At 52.2% G+C, this 18,565-nt stretch overlaps 3 protein-coding genes across 5 annotated transcripts; all 3 read left to right on the top strand.

Moving 5' to 3' along the window:
• Positions 1 to 555: 555 nt before the first annotated feature.
• MIEF1 (mitochondrial elongation factor 1) lies at positions 556 to 13,684 on the top strand. Of its 3 annotated transcripts, none has more exons than XM_086712219.1 (5): positions 556 to 690; positions 6,847 to 6,997; positions 7,937 to 8,114; positions 8,318 to 8,580; positions 9,196 to 13,684. In XM_086712219.1, the coding sequence occupies exons 2-5, from the start codon at positions 6,854 to 6,856 to the stop codon at positions 10,000 to 10,002; spliced, it is 1,392 nt and encodes a 463-aa protein (XP_086568345.1). In that variant the 5' UTR covers positions 556 to 690; positions 6,847 to 6,853; the 3' UTR covers positions 10,003 to 13,684. The 3 variants fall into 3 exon arrangements, with proteins under 3 accessions (XP_086568345.1, XP_025782461.1, XP_086568346.1); XM_025926676.2 differs by lacking the exon at positions 556 to 690 and adding an exon at positions 795 to 908; XM_086712220.1 differs by lacking the exon at positions 556 to 690 and adding an exon at positions 2,871 to 3,004.
• Positions 582 to 794, top strand: MIURF (mitochondrial elongation factor 1 upstream open reading frame). Its single transcript, XM_086712221.1, has one exon. It carries the CDS (start codon positions 582 to 584, stop codon positions 792 to 794), a length of 213 nt encoding a protein of 70 aa, XP_086568347.1.
• Positions 13,685 to 16,009: 2,325 nt separating the features above from the next.
• ATF4 (activating transcription factor 4) lies at positions 16,010 to 18,100 on the top strand. Its single transcript, XM_025927039.2, has 3 exons — positions 16,010 to 16,173; positions 16,776 to 17,096; positions 17,187 to 18,100. The coding sequence occupies exons 2-3, from the start codon at positions 16,868 to 16,870 to the stop codon at positions 18,014 to 18,016; spliced, it is 1,059 nt and encodes a 352-aa protein (XP_025782824.1). The 5' UTR covers positions 16,010 to 16,173; positions 16,776 to 16,867; the 3' UTR covers positions 18,017 to 18,100.
• The last annotated feature ends 465 nt before the right edge of the window (positions 18,101 to 18,565 follow it).

Raw genomic sequence — 18,565 nt, 5'->3', positions numbered from 1 at the left:
TCTTGCTCCTCATTGTACAAGTGGAGAACTGAGGTTAGCGCAGAGAGGTTAAGAAACTTGCCAGGGTAATCACTGCATAAGTGGTGGTGCCAGGATTCAAGTGTGGCTGAGAGTCCTTGCCTTCAACCACTCTAGACCACCCCTCGTAGTGGAATTCTATTAGAGATGCTATATGTGCATTATCTCATGCAGTTCTCAAAATAACCCCATGTGGTAGGTACTCTTTAACATATAATGTCATCCGCATTTTTTTTTTTTTTTTTACCACCGAGGAACCTGATGCTCAGAAGAGTTAAGTACGTTGCCCAGAATCATATGGCCGGTAAACGGCAGAGCCAGGATTCAAGCCCTGGCCCTTCAGCATAACCTGTACTTTCCCAGAGAGGACACTGGGAGGCTGGGGTCTACTTCTAGCCCTGCCACTAAGTCATAATGTGACCTTGGGATCTCTCAGACCCAGATTAAGAACCCCTGCATTTTAGATAGTCTCTATATAGACCCTTCTATCGTTAATTCTGATTCTAGGCTTCTGTTTTTTCCTTTCCGTTTATAGCTTGACGCCCAGCCCCCGCCAGTCCCCCATGGCCCCATGGAGCCGAGAGGCGGTGCTCAGTCTGTACCGGGCCCTGCTGCGCCAGGGTCGAGAGCTTCGCTACACTGATCGAGACTTCTATCTTGCCTCCATCCGCCGTGAGTTCCGGAAAAACCAGAAGCTAGAGGATCCTGAGGCCCGGGAGAGGCAGCTGGAAAAGGGCCTGGTCTTCCTCCACAGCAAATTGGGGGGGATTATTTAGGATCCCCTCCTTTCCCCTCTCCTCCTAATTCCAAGGGAAAGAGTTCAAAGGTGTCTTCATAGACACTCCTGCTCTTTCCCATCCCTACCTCACAGATGCAGTAAGCAGTCTCAGGTAGGTAGACACTTAATCCTATAGGTTTCTTTCTTTCTTTTTCTTTTTTCTTTTTGATGCAGGGGGCCAGGAGAGGGGACAGTTTCTTTTCAGTGACCATAGTCTTTCAGTCATTAGAAGTCAATGGAGGAATTAGAGACATTAATAGAAGTAGGTTTCCTTATTGAGAAAAAATAGGCCTTGCGTTTCAAGGCCCGTCAGAATAAAATTATTATCACCATTTTATTTCCTGGAACATTTTACTTCTGAAAATGTTACAGAAGATCCTGGTTAAAAGTATTAGAGCTCAGTTCCAGGCTGGCTCACTCTCAGTGGATTGCGTTACCTTATGGGTCAAGATCACATTCCCCAGACATGACTATATTCTGTTACAACACAGCCTACAAAGCAAGCATAGTGTGTGTGGACTTCAAGGGACCGTGTCTGGGTTCAAATCCTGGCTCTGGTGCTAACAGCGGTGGGACTTAGGGCAAATCACTAGACTTTTCCAAGCTCCCATCTCCTCATTTATAATGGAGAGAACAGTACCTACTTTGTGCAGTCATTTTGAGAATCCAGTGAGACTGTGCACACACAGCACTTGGAATGGTGCTTAGTAGGTGGTAGGTTAGCTCTGTTTACTCCTGATACCAGTGTTAACAAGAAGTCCCTCTATAACCTAGTGATTATATTTAGTTCGGCAACTTTTCCAGAGGGCCTTCTATGGCCCTGGCATGTTCCGGCAGGCTCTGGGATAAAGGTGAACGATACGGTTCATCGAAGGACTTGGTCTGATGTGGAGATGAACGGAAAGTAATTCCAGTGGGAGCAACTCTGTGCCAGGGGGTCACATAAAGAGCTTAGAGATGGGGACGAGGACGTAATTCTGCCTGAGGAGGGAGGTGGTGGTGGGGGTCATAGGTGGCTATAGAAAAGGGCCGTTTGAGGTCCGCCTCAAATGAGAAATAGAAGCTTGCCATGCAGATGGCCAGGAACGGGCAAATATGGCGGTGGGAACAGTAGTCTGGAAACTTGAGTCTGCTGTGGCGGGCACAGCACGCCTGTGAGGCGAGTGGCAGGAATTGAGGCCGGGCCGAGTCTGCAAGGAGACTGACCCCCCTGGCGAAGAGATTGTGACATCCGATAGGAGGGGGACGCTCACAGCTCTGGAAAGCAGGGGAATGGCACAGAAGAGGGATCGTGGCGGTGGCCGTGTGGAGAACAAGCTGCTGATGAGAGAGCGGAGGCAGCAAGTCCGGCCGGACGACCCTGAGCGACTGGGGTGGTGGGGCAGCTGCGCTTCCATAGTGTGCGCGGCAGCGGGGCTCGGTGGCCAGTTGGCTGAGGCTGGAGGCAGAGAGAGAAAAACGAAGGATAACTGGGGTATAAGGCTTGCCGGCTGGGCGAGGGTGCTGTTTTCCATAGAGGGGGAAAGGGGGCGGGGGGAACGGGGAGCCTTATGTAACGGCTTTCGGTTCTCCTCGGCCACTTAGGTTGACTGCAGACTCGCCTTCGGCAGGGGAGGGCCAGGGGAGGGTTGATGCCCGTGGGAGCCTGCCTGCGCCGGGAAGGGTAGCGGATCTGAAAGAGAAATCATTACTGAGTCTCTGTGTCCATCTGTTTTCCCTGTGAGTTGGGTTACAGATTGCCTTCACCACCTCAAAAAACCAGAAATCCGCCCCCCCCCCCCCCATAGGGTTAACGGCTCATTTGTGCCGCAGATACGATATGATCTATGTGTCAACAGTGCTGGCCCTTGGGACACGGCAGTGAATGTGCCAAAATGCCTCCAAGAAGGTTAAGGTCTTCTGGCTCATAAGATGTGAGCGAGGCGGGGTGGCAGGCCTTAGGACTCCTCTGCACTACTCTCCGGCAGACGAGCTCTGGGTTCGGATTCTGGCCGCGCAGCTTACCGACACAATAACCTTGGGCCAGTGACTTAACCTCTGCCTCTGCTTCTTCATCTGTACGTTGGAGGTAACACTGCGACCCCACGGTGGCGGCGTAAGGATTCGGGAATTAACACGTGTAACGTGCCCGGCACGGTGACTCAGCGAGTGTCAGTTGGCCTCGTGTGCGCTCGAGCCAGACATGTTGAAGTCCTGTGGCTTTCTCAAGTAAGAGAAGTTGAAATTTTCACGGTTCTGTGCGGTCTGCCTCCGAAGCTGCAGGGCCACCGTTACGCCTCATCGCCGCTCCATCGGGGCAATGAGTATGTCCGTTCCCCGTTTTTGTACCTGGGGCGACAGGTTAAATAACTGGCCCGGAAATGTCACCGGCGCTGAGACCTTCCATCCCCAGCCCTGCCTGCCATGTCAGCGCTCCTCCTCCTTCTTTGTCCTCTTCTTTTTAAAAAACGTTTTCATTAGTTTTTAGTGTAGAGCTCAGTATCAGTAAGAGTATTCACACCGTTGGGGCACTCGTGGGGCTCAGTTGGTTAAGCATCTGACTCTTGATCTCAGCTCCGGTCACGGTCTCGCGGTTCCTGGGATCAGGCCTCACGTTGGGCTCCGTGCTGACTGTGTGGAGCCTGCTTGGGACTGTCTCTCCCTCTCTCTGCCCCTTCCCTGCTCATGGGCACGTGCTCGCTCTCTCTCAAAATAAATAAACAAACTTAACAAAAAAAAAAAAAGAATATTCACATTGTTGCATAACAGATCTCCAAAACGTTTTCATCTTGAAAAACTGAAACTCTAAACCCAGTAACCAACAGTTCTCTTCCTTGATGGCACTGAGGAGCCAGGCTCCCCCACCCCCCACCCCCCTCCCCCTTCCCCGTCATGCCAGGTGGATTCTTGTGTCCTAGTAGGCAGGCTAAACCACAGAACCTGAGTAGACAGTGTACGGTAGATAAGCAGTCTCGACTGAAACAAGTTAGGTTTTAGAACAAGAGCTTTTATCTCGCTGTTGAAGCTCATGGACATACTCTCTTCTCCCTGGTCACCGGTGGCATCACCTGGTCCACAGATGGGGGGAGCACACGGCACTAGACAAGGGAGAGCCTTCTCACAAGCTGCCAACTTAATGGTCTGGGTCTGAAGTGTGGAAGAGCATCAGTGTGAGCTTTAGAGGCCATTTCTTAGCTCTATCTCAGAAGGTAGGATGTAACTGAGAGGACAGTCTGGATTGCTGCCTGCCTTCTGGAAGGTGACCTTTTGTCCTGTGAATGGAAATCGTAAAAGACTTCACGATAGCTCGTACTTGTGGGGTACTCTTCCAGTTTATAAAGCGTTCACATTCAGTATTGTTGTAGATGTTTTTTCCTCACTACAACCTTCTGGTTCAGGCCACGCGGGGGTAGTTATCCCCTTTTCGTAGCTGGGGTGGTTAAGTAACTTAGGGAGGTCACTCAGCTAATAAGTCAGGGCTCAAAGGCAAGTACTCGTCCTCAGAGTTTCCGGCTTGAGAACTCAGGCTCTTTTCTGTTATGCCACATCACTGCTTCGTTCTTACCAGTCATCAGATGGGCCCTGGGTTAAATGGCCCAGGGAGGCTCCTTCTGGCTTTCACTTGGGTGGAGGACATCCCCTTCTGGTCCTGCTGCCTCACGTTCAAGGAGGTGCCTGCATCCAGTGTTTCTATTATAAACATATCAGTAAAGGTTCTTTTGTTTAAAAGAAAGAAAATGGGTGTGTGGGTGGCTCAGTCAGTTAAGCGTCCAACTCTTGATCTGGGCTCAAGTCTTGATCTTCCAGTTTGTGGGACTGAGCCCCACGTCGGGCTCTGCACTGATAGCGTGGAGTCTGCTTGGGATTCTGTGTCTCCTCTCTCTGCCCCTTTCTTGCTCTCAAAAACTAACTAAATAAATAGAAAACACTGGTCATTGTTATGTGTGGGGAACACATGTGTGTAAAGTTCTACTCTGTCCTGATTGAATTACTCTGCTTTGGCCAAGTTTGATCTGTGCCATCTCTGTCTCAGTGGCCACTGGAGGGACGATGAGTAGTGTTCTTCCCTGACCCCACCTGTAATGTATAGTTTAACTCTTCCCCTTGGCCTTGCTTGCTCTGTGCAAGTGGGAATGTATTTCATTTGGCCAAGTAGTCTCCCATTATGTCCCAAAGCCCGAAGCTTCTGTTGACCAGAAAAGGTAGAGAAAAGTGCCACCAAAGTTGTGAACTCTGGTTAGGGAAAAATATTTTTGGACTTGACAATGACTCTTAGTTAACTCAGTTGCTGGAAGTAGTAGAGTCAGAAATGTTTTCCCTCCCCTCCCCTCCCCTCCCCTCCCCTCCCCTCCCCTCCCCTCCCCTCCCCTCCCCTCCCCTCCCCTCCCCTCCCCTCCCCTCCCCTCCCCTCCCCTCCCCTCCCCTCCCCTCCCCTCCCCTCCCCTCCCCTGGTGGGGGAGGATAGAGGCAAGGGCCAGAAGAGGTGAAGCCAGCAATACCTAGTTGTAGCGCTATGAGAAAGAAGGTTACTGGGGCGTCTGGGTGGCTCAGTCGGTTAAGCGTCTGACTTTGGCTTGTGTCATGATCTTGCGGTTCATGGGTTCGAGCCCCATGTCGGGCTCTGTGCTGACAGCTCGGAGCCTGGAGCCTGCTTCCGATTCTGTGTCTCCCTCGTTCTCTGCCCTTTCCCCATTCATGCTCTGTCTCTGTCTCAAAACTAAACATTTAAAAAAAAAAGAAAGAAAGAAAGAAAGAAGGTTACTTACACTGGAAGATGCACCCAGGGATCCTGTCTCTGTCTCCTCCCATCCTGGGCATGTTGGGACCCCGAGTGGTGCATAGCTGGCTTTCCCTGTGTAATTCCTGGGGTGCTAGATGCGGGAGGTAGGAGAGCAGCAGTGGTAAGAGCAGCGCTCAGATCTGCACCGCTTGGCCATCCTTCCTCTGTGTCGGACCCACGGTTCTCACGGGCCAATGTGGGGACGCGGGGAGCTTCAGTCAGGATGACTTCATTGTTGCCGGGGAGCAAGTGTGTGCTCCCCTTGCCGGAGCTCTGTACGAGAGGCCGCCTCTTTGGTCTTGAGCCCATGAGCTCCTTTTTAGTTCATTTTTCAAGTGCATTTGGGTAGATGGGTGTGTGTGTGTGTGTGTGTGTGTGTGTGTGTGTGTGTGTTTTCCCAGGTAACAGCCAAGCCTACAGCGTCCTTGGGGTTTACGCTCAGTGTCACCGTGCCAGCCTCACCTGAACTCCTTGTGCCCCCCCGCCACCTGGACACTTTCCCCAAGAAGCAAAGCATTTGTCAAGTGGGGGTGTCCACAGAGTTATTTTTCCCTTTGGACCTTTCTCATGTGTGGACTTGAGGTTGTGTCTCCGTGTGCAGTAGTCTGGTCCGTGTTATTATTATTTTTTTAACGGTTTATTTTTTTTGCAGAAAGTAGAGTGGGAAAGTTTGGTGTGGGTAAAGGGTAAACATGATGGTAGGAAAAGCAGCCTATTAGGAGCTGGAATCCTGAGTTGTGGAGGTGACTCTGCCACTCCCTGTCTCTGGGACCTCTGGCAGGTCACCTCCCTATGTGCGAAGTGACGCCATGGGACTGGATGAGCATCTGCTAACCTAGTCTATTAGGTTAGACCTTCTCAGGTCTCACCTTACAGGAAGTGGTAGCAAAGGATCAAAACAATCTACGCTACCGTGGTGGGAAGGGAGAGGGAGAAGGTTGAAGTGCATGGTAGGGTGATATGATATGATATGATATGATATAATATAAGAAGGGATTGATGAACACTGAGCTAAGGCTTTCTTTCTACAACCTCAGTAGATTGGTGGAGAGATTTTGTTCACAATGAGCGCGATCCATTCTTCCCCCCCACCCCTTGCATATGCAGATATGTCATGGGGCGTGGTATCTCTCCCTTGACCCTAGAGCATGCAGGCTAGAGGCAGGAGGATTTGGGTTGCTGGAATTCATAGAATGCCCTGTCCCTACTGCCGCGTGGCCTGATGTGGGAGGGAGGAGGGGTGGCTCTTGAGTCCCAGGTGGTGATGGCTGTGTTCTGACTTCGTCCTCAGGTGAGAGATGGCAGGCTCTGGTGAGCGCAAAGGCAAGAAGGATGACAATGGCATCGGCACGGCCATTGATTTCGTGCTCTCCAATGCCCGGCTGGTGCTGGGGGTGGGCGGAGCAGCCATGCTGGGCATCGCCACACTGGCAGTTAAGCGGGTAAGTGGGCGCAGCCAGGGCCAGGAGTGGGGGAGGCCGATGAGGCTGCCTCCGTAAAGTGGAGCTGACCTTGAATGAGCCTCGGATACTGCTAATGGGGGCATAACCTGGAAATCTGACATTGTTAGATGAGCCCATAGGAGAACTCGGCAAGTCTACTTCTAGGACTCCGCCCTGAAGAAATCGGTGGCAATACAAATAAGTCTATCCCAGTGAGTAAACAACTACAAATAACCAAAATGCCCTTCCTTAACTCCCTGATTTGAAATAGCAACACCCCCACCACATACACACTTCCTGTTTCCCTTTTCTACTTTATTTTTCTTAACGTCTATCTCTGACTGCGTATGTCACATTTAACTTGTTTATTACATATTGCCTGTATCCTTCCACTGCACTGAAGACTCATGCGGGCAGGGATTGGGTCTCTGTGTTTTACTGCTTGACTCTGTGCACCTAGAACAACGCCTGGCATGTAGGAGCCACTCGGTAAATATCCGATAAATAAATGAATCCGTGTTCAACATTATGGTACGTTCATAAGGTACAATGCTGAATAGTCAGAAAAGGTACATAGTGTTGACCACTGGGTTCGTTTTCAGTGACAGTGGGGAGATGATAAAAAGGATGAGTGAAAAAAAATCCAGTTTCGCAAGTATACGTAGAGTAGGATCCTAAGTATATACCTACATATTTCCCAGCAGGAGCCAGACCAAAATATTAACAGTCGTGTCTGTGTTGTGTCCTTATGGTAGATCTGTTTCTTGTTTGCATCATTTAGTATTTCCTGAGATTTTCTGCACGGAGCACAGTGTTCCATAATCTAGAGTAAAACTAAAGTTATTGAAAAATAGTAGTCAAACCCCCTAGGGCAGAGCTGCTGAGAAGAAGGGAAACGGAGGCAGGAAGCTTCCTATGCCGCGGCCTCTGCTATTTCAGATGTACGACAGGGCGATCAGTGCCCCTACCAGCCCCACCCGCCTGAGCCATTCAGGGAAGAGGAGCTGGGAGGAACCGAACTGGATGGGCTCGCCCCGACTGCTGAATAAAGAAATGAAGACAGGCCTGAGCCGGTCCCTGCAGACCCTTCCCACAGACTCCTCAGCCTTTGACGCAGGTGAGGACAAGGCCCCCGCCCCTCCGGGGCTTCTCTCTGGGTGCTCAGTACCGCCCCCGCTTTCAGCAGACCTTTCTTGAGCACCCGTGTGCCAGGCACCGCGCTTGCACTTTAGTGCCAGGCCCTCCTTTCCGGGGCCGAGGCAGCTGTGGACTGAGCGAGCGCGGGAAGAGCTCATGTGCCTCTCTCTCTTGCCTTGGCAGATACATTCTGCCCGCCCCGGCCCAAGCCGTTGGCCAGGAAGGGCCAGGTAGACTTGAAGAAGTCACGGCTCCGCATGTCCCTGCAGGAGAAACTTCTTACTTACTACCGGAACCGGGCGGCCATCCCTGCTGGCGAGCAGGCTCGGGCCAAGCAAGCTGCCGTGGACATATGTGCCGAGCTCCGGAGCTTCCTGCGGGCCAAGTTGCCGGACATGCCGCTCCGGGACATGTACCTGAGTGGCAGCCTCTATGACGACCTGCAGGTACCAAGGTGGTTCTCACGAAGGGTAGGGTCGGGTGCTGACCAGGATGCTTCTCCGGGGGCGCCTGGGGGGGCTCAGTCAGTTGAGCGTCGGACTTCGGCTCAAGTCACGATCTCACAGTTCGTGAATTCGAGCCCCGAGTCCGGCTCTGTGCTGACAGTGCGGAGCCTGCTTTGGATCCTCTGTCTCCCGCACCCCGCCCCCGCCACCCTCCCCGGCTTATGTGCGCACGAGCGCTCTTCACGCTCTCTCTCAAAGAAAATAGTAAAACATTTAAAACAAAAAAAGCCGTTTCTCAAGAGTGCTCTTGGTACAGAAGATCGGTGTCCCAGGCGTGCCAGAAAGACTGAAGCCTCGGGTCTTACTGTTTCTGAAGTCCACCTGCTGCCGTAGCCCTTGTCGTGTCTTCCTTAACCCTTTCTGTTTTTTGGTTTTTTGTTTTTTTCTTTTTTCTTTTTCTTATTCTGACAGACCGGGGTTCAAATCCTTGCTCTGAACGAATTCGTTGTTTCCTTTATTGATGGGGGAATACAAGATGGTGGGACCTGTGTTTGGGGAAAGTTCTCTCTTGAGCAGATTAAATCCCTCAAAACCTTTTTAATTGTGCTCCAACAGGTGGTGACAGCTGACCACATCCAACTTATCGTGCCCCTGGTGCTGGAGCAGAACCTGTGGTCGTGTATCCCTGGTGAGGACACCATCATGAATGTCCCCGGCTTCTGCCTGGTTCGCCGTGAGAACCCGGAGTATTTTCCTCGTGGTAGCAGCTACTGGGACCGCTGCGTAGTAGGCGGCTACCTTTCCCCCAAGACGGTGGCAGACACATTTGAGAAGGTAGTGGCTGGCTCCATCAACTGGCCAGCCATAGGGTCCCTCTTGGACTACGTGATCCGACCGGCACCACCCCCAGAAGCCCTGACTTTGGAAGTGCAGTATGAGCGCGACAAGCATCTCGTCATCGACTTCCTGCCGTCGGTGACCCTCGGCGACACCGTCTTGGTAGCCAGACCACACCGGCTGGCCCAGTATGACAACCTATGGCGGCTGAGCCTGCGGCCCGCAGAGACGGCACGCCTGCGGGCTCTGGACCAGGCCGACTCGGGCTGCCGATCTCTGTGCCTCAAGATCCTCAAGGCCATATGCAAGTCCACTCCGGCTCTGGGCCACCTCACTGCCAGCCAGCTCACCAACGTCATCCTCCACTTGGCCCAGGAGGAGGCTGACTGGTCTCCAGATATGTTGGCCGACCGATTCTTGCAGGCCTTGAGGGGACTCATCAGCTACCTAGAGGCCGGAGTCCTGCCCAGTGCCCTGAACCCCAAGGTGAACTTGTTTGCAGAGCTCACTCCTGAAGAAATAGATGAATTGGGATATACTCTCTATTGCTCCTTGTCTGAGCCGGAGGTGCTGCTGCACACGTAGGGCAAGTGAAGGCCAAAGTGGACGTCAGGCGGTCAGACCCTGGCTTCTCCGTTAGAAACACGTGGCTGCACAGCTGGTGCCTCACAGGGTCCCTAGGTGCCTCCTATCTTGCTGGTCATCGCCCCGGTCACTTCATGCTGATTAGAATGCCATCTCTTTGCCTCTTTTCTCACCCAGCCCTTTCTATTTTTGTTACCAAACACTGTGCTCCTGCTCCTCCCCGCCCCCTTGCTCCAGGCTGACTTTTCTGGAATGAATTGAGAAGGTGAAGCACTGGCCTGACCTGAGCTGCTGTTTTGCAGTTTGGCCCAGGTTTTCTGCTCCTGTCTGCCCTTTGGCCTGTTTTCTTTCCAGTGTCGCCTCTGTCTGTTGCTCTTGTTCACGCCTTCTGTTTTGTTTTTCTCCCTGGAGCATATCTGCCCCGTCAAGATGTTGCCTTTGAGTTGAATGTCACCGAAGAGTTCTGATCTGATCGGCACGTTTCCGAGCTGAGCTCTGCAGAGTGAGCGCTCAGACACTATTTAGAATTTCTGGGGTTAAAACTGGGAGAAGAGCTGGCTCTTGACCCAGGTTCCTGGAGAAGCAGCCCACGTCCTGACCAGCTCAGATTCCTAAGTGCTGAGAAGGTCCCTCCTGGGAACACGGTTACTGACCCACGCAGGAGTGAGGCTCAAGATAAACTGAATGCAAAGTTGCCTGGAGATTGTGTTTTTTAATGGCCATCTGTGAGGGTGCCGCGGGGGAGCTGGAGGTGGTGAGGAGGGCCTGGGGAGGGTGCGTGTGCCTGGTGTCTACCAGATCAGCTGCGAGAGCGGAGTGGCAGGAGGACAGGAGGAGGACGAGGGAGGGAAGGGGCTGCCTGCCGGGGCACCGCCCCCCCCTGCACAAGTGCTGTTGTTCAGCCCCTTCCTTGCTTCTTGCCAATTAGGACGAGGCCTTCGAGGACACAGCCTTGGGGGAGGTTGACAGGTGTCTGAACGCTAACTGGAAAATCCAGTCACCAGTCGAGGCTTGGTGACCGAGTTTTCTCCCCCATCAGGCCCCGCCTCTCTAGGATGCTGCCTCAGAGCAGGAAGGGGCCCAAAGCCAGCCCTTCCTTCCCCAGCTTCTGCCACAGGAACGTGAGAGCCGTGCGTGCCGAGCCCCCCAGGCACCATCGAAGGGCGAGCAGACTTGCGCTGACCTCTTCCCCGTCCTGTCTCAGCCCGCTCCTGGGGAGACTGGTGCTACCTAGGGAGAGAGTTCCTGTGTAAAACACGGGGGGGGGGGGGGGGGCGGGGGCGGTGCAGCTTGCTCCGCCCCCTCTTATTTCCAGCTGCTAAAACTGCGCTGTGTGTATTGCAAAGTATCCTGAGGGTGGGGAGGAGTGCTTAATACACGACGTCTGTGCGTCTTGTGTTGTGCTTTTGTCCTGTCCGTGGCAAGAAGCCAGTAATAATTGTTTCTGATCTGCCCATCCAGTATTTCCTTCTCCCATCAACTTTTATTATTTTTTCTATTCTTCCTACCTCCATCGGTGAGATTCTGGTGAAGCTCTCCACAGCTGTCTCGTTCTTTCCCAACGACAGCAGCATGAAATGACTCTAAATAGCATTGAACCCTCAACTACCTTTGAATTTAGGGTAGACGGTCCTGCCCCCTTGTCATGGGTTAGGAGAGTGAACTAGGGTTAACCTCGACTCTATTGGGAAAAATTTCCTGCTCCTCTCTATGTATGCAGAGGTTCCTTAAAGTGGCTCAGCTCTTTCATTTGTATGAAGCTCCTGAGAGAGAATGAAACATAAAAAGCCTGGAACCCTGAGAGAGATTCTCCACCCTGGCTGTTCATCAGAGTCAGATTCGGGTTTAAAGGAAATCTCTGTGCCTGAGTGCTGCCCTCGGTGACTGGCCTGGAGGGGATGGGGTAGAGCCTGACCTTGGTGGTTCCGGAGCACGGAGCTCGCTTCTCAGATCCATTAGAGGGAAAGGAGAGGGGAGGCTGCAAAAGAGTGGGTTAGTCTTCATTGAGGTAAAGCAGTCGGTTTTCCCAATGTATTATAGAGTCTAGTTTTCTCAAGCTGGCATCTCTGACCAAATTGCATGTAAAGCATTGGAAGGAGAGCTGGAAAGAAACAAAAGATTTTAAAGACTTAAGCCCAGGTTATCAAAGCCAAGTGTAACTGCCATTTGGTTTTATCTCTTTTCTTCAAGAGCAACCCAAGGGCATCTCTGTCTCTTAACTGTGTTTCACAAAAAACCAAAAACCGTGGCTTTCCCATTTCACAAGCAAGAACCACCTGGAAGTCCTCAGAACAAGAAGCAGTGGAAATTCTTGGCCCTGGTCCTAGTGGGTTTGGTGACCGAGACTGGGCAAGCCTTGTAAAACGTGGAAGATTGTCCAATGTGTTGAGGTTCTTGGATGGAAGAGGACAGCATTCTGCACCCCCTCCCGATTGTTTTAATCTTTGGGGAAGGACGCCGTGCCTTTCCCCACCACTCTCCTGCCTATGTACCCAGTAACTCCCACCTTTGCCTGAAGTCATGGCACCAGCTCCTACTTCTCTGGAAATTTTTTTGCACCATTTATGTTAGCAAACCACAGAGTTAGCCTAATGCTTAAAAATATACTCGTTGTCTCGAAAGCATAATCCATTCCAAAGTATATTTTGATTTTTTTCCCTGGTGCCCCTTCCTGAAAAATGAGTTCAGGATAACAGTATTTTTATGATCTGCTTTGTCGTGACTGTTTTCCCCCTTCAAATAAATGATCAAAGTTAACGTTTGGAAAAGCTGTGTCGAGGCCTATGGTCTTTCCTCCTGGGTCTCGGCCCCTGCTGGTCTCCCCGTTCACATCCCAGATTAGCTGATTTTGCTCCCTTGTACTCCAACTTGAGAACTCCCATGGTTTTGACAAGGAATTAGCTTCATGATCACAATCTCCTGGAGAGGTCCCAGCGGGGGTTCTGTAAGTAGGGAAAACCTGCATTGTGTTGGAGTCCTCTGCCGTAGCCTATCTTCCTTGAGGCTGTGACCTTGCCTGGAAACTTGTGTTCACAGGGTTTCTTAGTACTCTGCTCTTCCTGCTAAAGGTCCAGGCCAAAGACAATGGTAAGGGACGCTTAAGACTCGATCTGTTAGGCTGTGGCCCTTTTAGACACTGCTGGTTCTCAGTGGCGAAAATACTAGGTGAGTTTTTTGTTTTTTTTTTTTTAAGTTTCTTTTTGAGAGAGCAGAAGCAGGGACAGAGGATCTGAAGTGGGCTCAGCGCTGACAGCGGAGAGCCCCATGCGGGGCTTGAACTCCTGGGCTGTGAGATCACGACCTGAGCTGAAGTCACACACTTAACCAACTGAGCCACCCAGGTGCCCCCCCAGATGTGGGTTCCGAGGTGGAGTCCAGCGTGTTTACCTTTTCGTTCAGATCACCTTGTAGTCTTTAAATTCTTGGTCCCTGAGGCCAAGTCCACAACTTGCCTTCCAGTCACTTGCCTGCCCTTCAGTAGCAGTTGATACATTCAGCTGGTAGATTTGGAATCAGTCACTGGTCTTTGTGTCCCACCTTGGCTAGGTCCACATAGAAGTAGCTTCACCCTGAGACCTGGGGAATTGCTATCTTTTATTCTCCTTGAGGGAGGAAGTAAAGCTGGGGAAAATGATGTCCTTCCACAGCATGGAAAGAAAAAATAAAAATCTCCTTTCCCACAGCGTTGACTTGTGTGTGGTATGAAACATTTTCCTACAGGAGCGGTACTGGTTCTCCATTCTCAGCTAGAACCTCGGACGTGCTTGATCTGGGTCTCCATGATAGAATGGATGGGACAGGTTGCCCCCGGAGCCATTCATCAATGACCTCTGCAGTGTCAAAACTGGGGCAACATTACTTTCTTTAATTCTCAACCTCCTGCCTAGTCATCTGTAAGGAGGCACTGACGGGTCTCCTGAAACATGCCCCATGGGTTCTTCGGTACACCTTGGAAGACTTGTGTAATGGTTCAGGGATACTTAAGTGCCTTTGCACGTAAGACTAGACTTTATATCTTGACATTTGTGATTTCTCCAAAGCAATACAAAAACCATACTTTGCAATATGCTTTTACATGGACCAGTTGTTGGGTTCATCAACTCAATAAATACTAGTGGTCCTCCGAGGAAGCAGGATGATAAAAGGAAAATGGGGGGTGGGGATTGGGAGGTCAGGATCAGAAGACCTGAGTTCTAATAATAGTAATAACCATTTATTGAGCATTTATCAGCACTTTGTTCAATGCTTTCCGTACATAATCTTACTTCATTCTAAGCATAAAGATACTCATCATTAGCCTCATTTCACAGATGAGGAAACTGGCTCAGCAAGGATAACTTGCGTAACCAAAATGTCTCAGCCACTAAATGGAAGAGCCAGGATCCTTTTGGAGTTGCCGCTAAAACCTGTCTTCTAAGCCCTACCCCATACTGCCTCCACGGAAAGCTGTGTGGCTTTGGGCCACACGCCTCATCGCATTAGTTCGGTTTGCTGTTGTAAAGAAGTCGTTGGGCTAGACTGAATCAAAGCAGTGAACGGACAAGGACAGCGCTCCCCACATTTTTTGACCTCACAGCCTTGCTACAGATAATTCTATGGCCCACCGAAATGGAGGCAGAAACTTAAGGTTTCTGCCCCCACAGGGCCTGACTGGGGAAGGGGACTGGAGGATGGTGAAGAGCTTTCTTGGCACTCTTCGCAGCTCCCCGATAGAGAGCAAACTGCAGGCCCTACCCTGGACCGCTGCTTCCAAACACACGAACCCTCCGGCCCCCCGCAAGTGGGCGTGGGTTTTCAAGCTTCTCTCATTAGCGGCATTAGGGGGACTTGCTGAGAAGTGGTTAGGTTACACCGGGCAGTCGCAGAATTGGGTGTTAACTGACAGTGACAGATACCAGTTTAATAAAATCTCTTGGGGCAACTGCATCTGCATAAACCAAAAGAAGTTCCCTTGTGATGGACTGAATACTTTTAATAGAATAGCAAACATTTTAGCAGGTTGGGTACGTAAAAATACCTTAAACTGGGCTATAGATTATGCATCTTCCCGCCTGGACTTGAGAGTTGACAGTAAGGATGCAGAGGTGGCCCTTTATGGTAGGTGGGCATGAAGCATTTGAAATCCCGACTGAGGTCCTGTCTCCCCTTTCAGCTACTTAAGGCCTTGCATATGGTGGAAGTGCACACGAAATGCCACTTCCTTTCCCCTAATTTCATGTAGGGCCTGAAACTGGATGCTAATTCGGAGATTCACTGAGGGGGGCAGGAAGGGGCCACACGGGTTCCGGCCTGTCGTCACCATTGAACGCTCTAGGTCGGGGAAGGAGCCGGCGCAGCCACGGGCCGCTACGTGTGCGCAGAATTGCGGAAGCCACTGCAGCGGGAAATTAACCGAGACTGGCCCACCGAGAACAGACTCCAGCAGCGGGAACCTCACTCACCACTCCGCCCCTTCCCGCTTAGACCTCGGCTCTCTCAGCGAGAAGCCCTCCCACCTCGGGCTCAGAGCCAATAGAAAATCGAGATATATATGACTCACCATGTCTAACCAATCAGCTCGACGCTCGCTCTCCGCCAACATCTCGCGCGACAACCAAGCGGCCTCGAACCTCACAATAAAAACCTTCCTTGGGCAGAAAGACTTCTCTCCCCGCCCCCGAAGCTAACACCGGAAACGAGGTGTGTCGAGGAATCCCTCCGCGCTCTTCGGCTCCAGAGGGGAAAGTGACTCTTTGATCTTAGTTGCCCTGTAAAGTAGTGCGCCCTTTTCCTTTCTTGAGACTCTAAAAATAATTCACATTCTTTTCACAGCTACCTTCTGGACATAAAAGTCGTAGGTTGGAGATAGTAGGGGCGTCGGAGGGGCGAAAATGAGTGGGTAGGAGGCGTGGGTCACGTGACCGGAGCGGAAGGATATGCCCTGTGATGCGGCCTCATAGAGGCAAAGTCTATAAAGGACCCACGGCCGGCGGGCCGCGGCCATTTCTCTCCCTCCCGCCTATAAATGTAGAGCTCCTGTGCGAGTGCGCGTTCTCCCTCCTCCGCTCCCCCAGGGTCCGCGGCCGCCATGGCGTATTAGAGGCAGCAGTGCCTGCGGCAGCATTGGCCTTTGCAGCGGCGGCAGCAGCACCAGGCTCTGCAGCGGCACCCCCCAGCGGCTTAAGCCATGGCGTAAGTATCGGGGCCGGGCCGCTCTGGCCGTGCTCCCGCGGGTCGGCGAGGGCATTCGGCTCGCTTGGGCGCGGCCTGCGGCCGGCGGCGTCCCGGAGGGGGAAGCGGTTTTACGAGCGCCCGAGACGCGTGACCCCTGTTTGGGTGTCCCGGAGACGCCGACGCTTCTGGGTTGGGGGAGCGCGCCCCGTCCCCGGGGGTAGAAGTCCTCGACGACCCTGGCCTCCGATTCAGGGGCGCGTCCCCGACCGGCTCCCAGCAAAACGTGGCAGGAGCCAAGATGGCGGCGGGGCAGGGCGGTGGCGCGGTGTGAGTCACGGGCGGGTGTAGGCGGGGCCGGCGGCCCAGGCCGTATTTGGACTTGAGGATGGCGCGCCTTCCTCTGGCGGCCGGTGGAGGGACGGCCCAGCCCCGAGGGCGTCCATCTTGTGCGGCTTGACCGGGCGGCGAGGAAGGTGGACGCGATGGCTCTGAGGCCACGTGTTCCCGATTCTCTGCTGCCGAGTGGAATTCTAGTTTGGCCAGTCTCCCTCCAGGATGAAAAGATGAAGTTCTGGGACTGGCTGGTCTCTAGTGGGCCTTGGTTTCTGGTTTCTTTTCAGGCTTTTCACGGCATCCAGCAGCAGCGTTGCTGTAACCGACAAAGACCTCTTCGAATCAAGCACATTCCTCGATTCCAGTAAAGTCCCGCGACATGGCCGAGATGATGAGCTTCCTGAGCAGCGAGGTGTTGGGGGGGGACTTGATGTCCCCCTTCGACCAGTCGGGTTTGGGGGCTGAAGTAAGCCTAGGTCTCTTAGACGATTACCTGGAGGTGGCCAAGCACTTCAAACCTCATGGGTTCTCCAGCGACAAGGCTAAGGCGGGCTCCTCCGAATGGCTGGCTGTGGATGGGTTGGTCAGTGCCTCAGACAACGGCAAGGGTGAGTAGGAGTCCTTTGCCTGCCGGTGGGACCTGAGCGTCGGGCTTGCTGCCTTGTGTGTGTATCTGACTGCTTTTCAATCTTTTGCAGAGGATGCCTTCTCCGGGACAGATTGGATGGTGGAGAAAATGGATCTGAAGGAGTTTGATTTTGATTCTCTGTTCAATATAGATGACCTGGAAACCATGCCAGATGAGCTTTTGGCCACTTTGGATGACACATGTGATCTCTTTGACCCCCTAGTCCAGGAGACGAATAAGGAGCCCCCCCAGACCATGAACCCAATTGGCCATCTCCCAGAAAGTTTACCCAAAACAGACCAGGTTGCCCCTTTTACCTTCCTGCAACCTCTTTCTCTCTCCCCAGGGGCCCTGTCCTCCACTCCAGATCATTCCTTTAGTTTAGAGCTAGGCAGTGAGGTGGATATCTCTGAAGGAGATAGAAAGCCAGACTCTACTGCTTACATTCTCATGATCCCTCAGTGCATAAAGGAGGAGGATGCCCCCTCAGATAATGATAGTGGCATCTGTATGAGTCCTGAGTCCTACCTGGGGTCCCCCCAGCATAGCCCCTCGACTTCGAGGGGCTCTCCAAGTAAGAGCCAGCTGTCTCCATGTTCCCTCTGTGGTTCTGCCCGCCCCAAACCCTATGATCCTCCTGGAGAGAAAACGGCAGCAAAAGTAAAGGTGGAGAAGTTGGATAAGAAGCTGAAAAAAATGGAGCAGAACAAGACAGCGGCCACTAGGTACCGCCAGAAGAAGAGGGCGGAGCAAGAGGCCCTTACTGGCGAGTGTAAAGAGCTAGAAAAGAAGAACGAGGCTCTGAAAGAGAGGGCAGACTCTTTGGCCAAGGAGATCCAGTATCTGAAAGATTTGATAGAAGAGGTCCGAAAGGCCAGGGAGAAGAAAAGGGTCCCCTAGTTGGGGTTGTCAGTGGAGTATGTGCTTGTACATAGGCTTGTGCTGCAGCTGTGTGTTGTAATAAATTATTTTGTAGTGAAAGTACTTCTGTGAGTTGTGCTTGCTTTCAGGTCTCTGGTAAGGCAGCCTTACCAACCTTGGCCTGGCGGTTGTGATCACCCCAGAGGGAGGGATTGGTTCAACCTCGTTGGACTTAGAACCCCCTGCGGTAGGCTGCTGGGTGTTTTTCTCGAGTGGGGTTCAGGCCAAAGAGCTTTACCCTGAGGGAGCTCGTGGCCAGGAGGTACAGCCTGCTTCTGCCTCCTGCAGAATTGTGATCTGTCCTTAAGTGCCCAGATAAGGCCTGCCTGAGTCAAAGTTTCTCTTCTAACTTTTACATTTCTGTAGAGGCCTCTTCCCAGATCTCAGAGAAATGGATCTTTGGTTTTTGCTGGGAGTTGAGGACCGACCTGTAGCTTGAAGTTCCTGGCCAGAGCTGGGCTCTAAGGCTGGCAGATGTCAGGACAGTACCAGGAAGCCACACTACTGCAACTTGGATTTCTCAAGTCT

This window comes from Puma concolor, chromosome B4, assembly GCF_028749965.1.
Source record: "Puma concolor isolate L17-30 chromosome B4, mPumCon1.1.hap2, whole genome shotgun sequence".
Classification (NCBI taxonomy): Eukaryota; Metazoa; Chordata; class Mammalia; order Carnivora; family Felidae; genus Puma; species Puma concolor.
The sequence above is the reverse complement of the archived record's forward strand: the minus strand, read 5'-3'. Positions and strand labels throughout refer to the sequence as shown.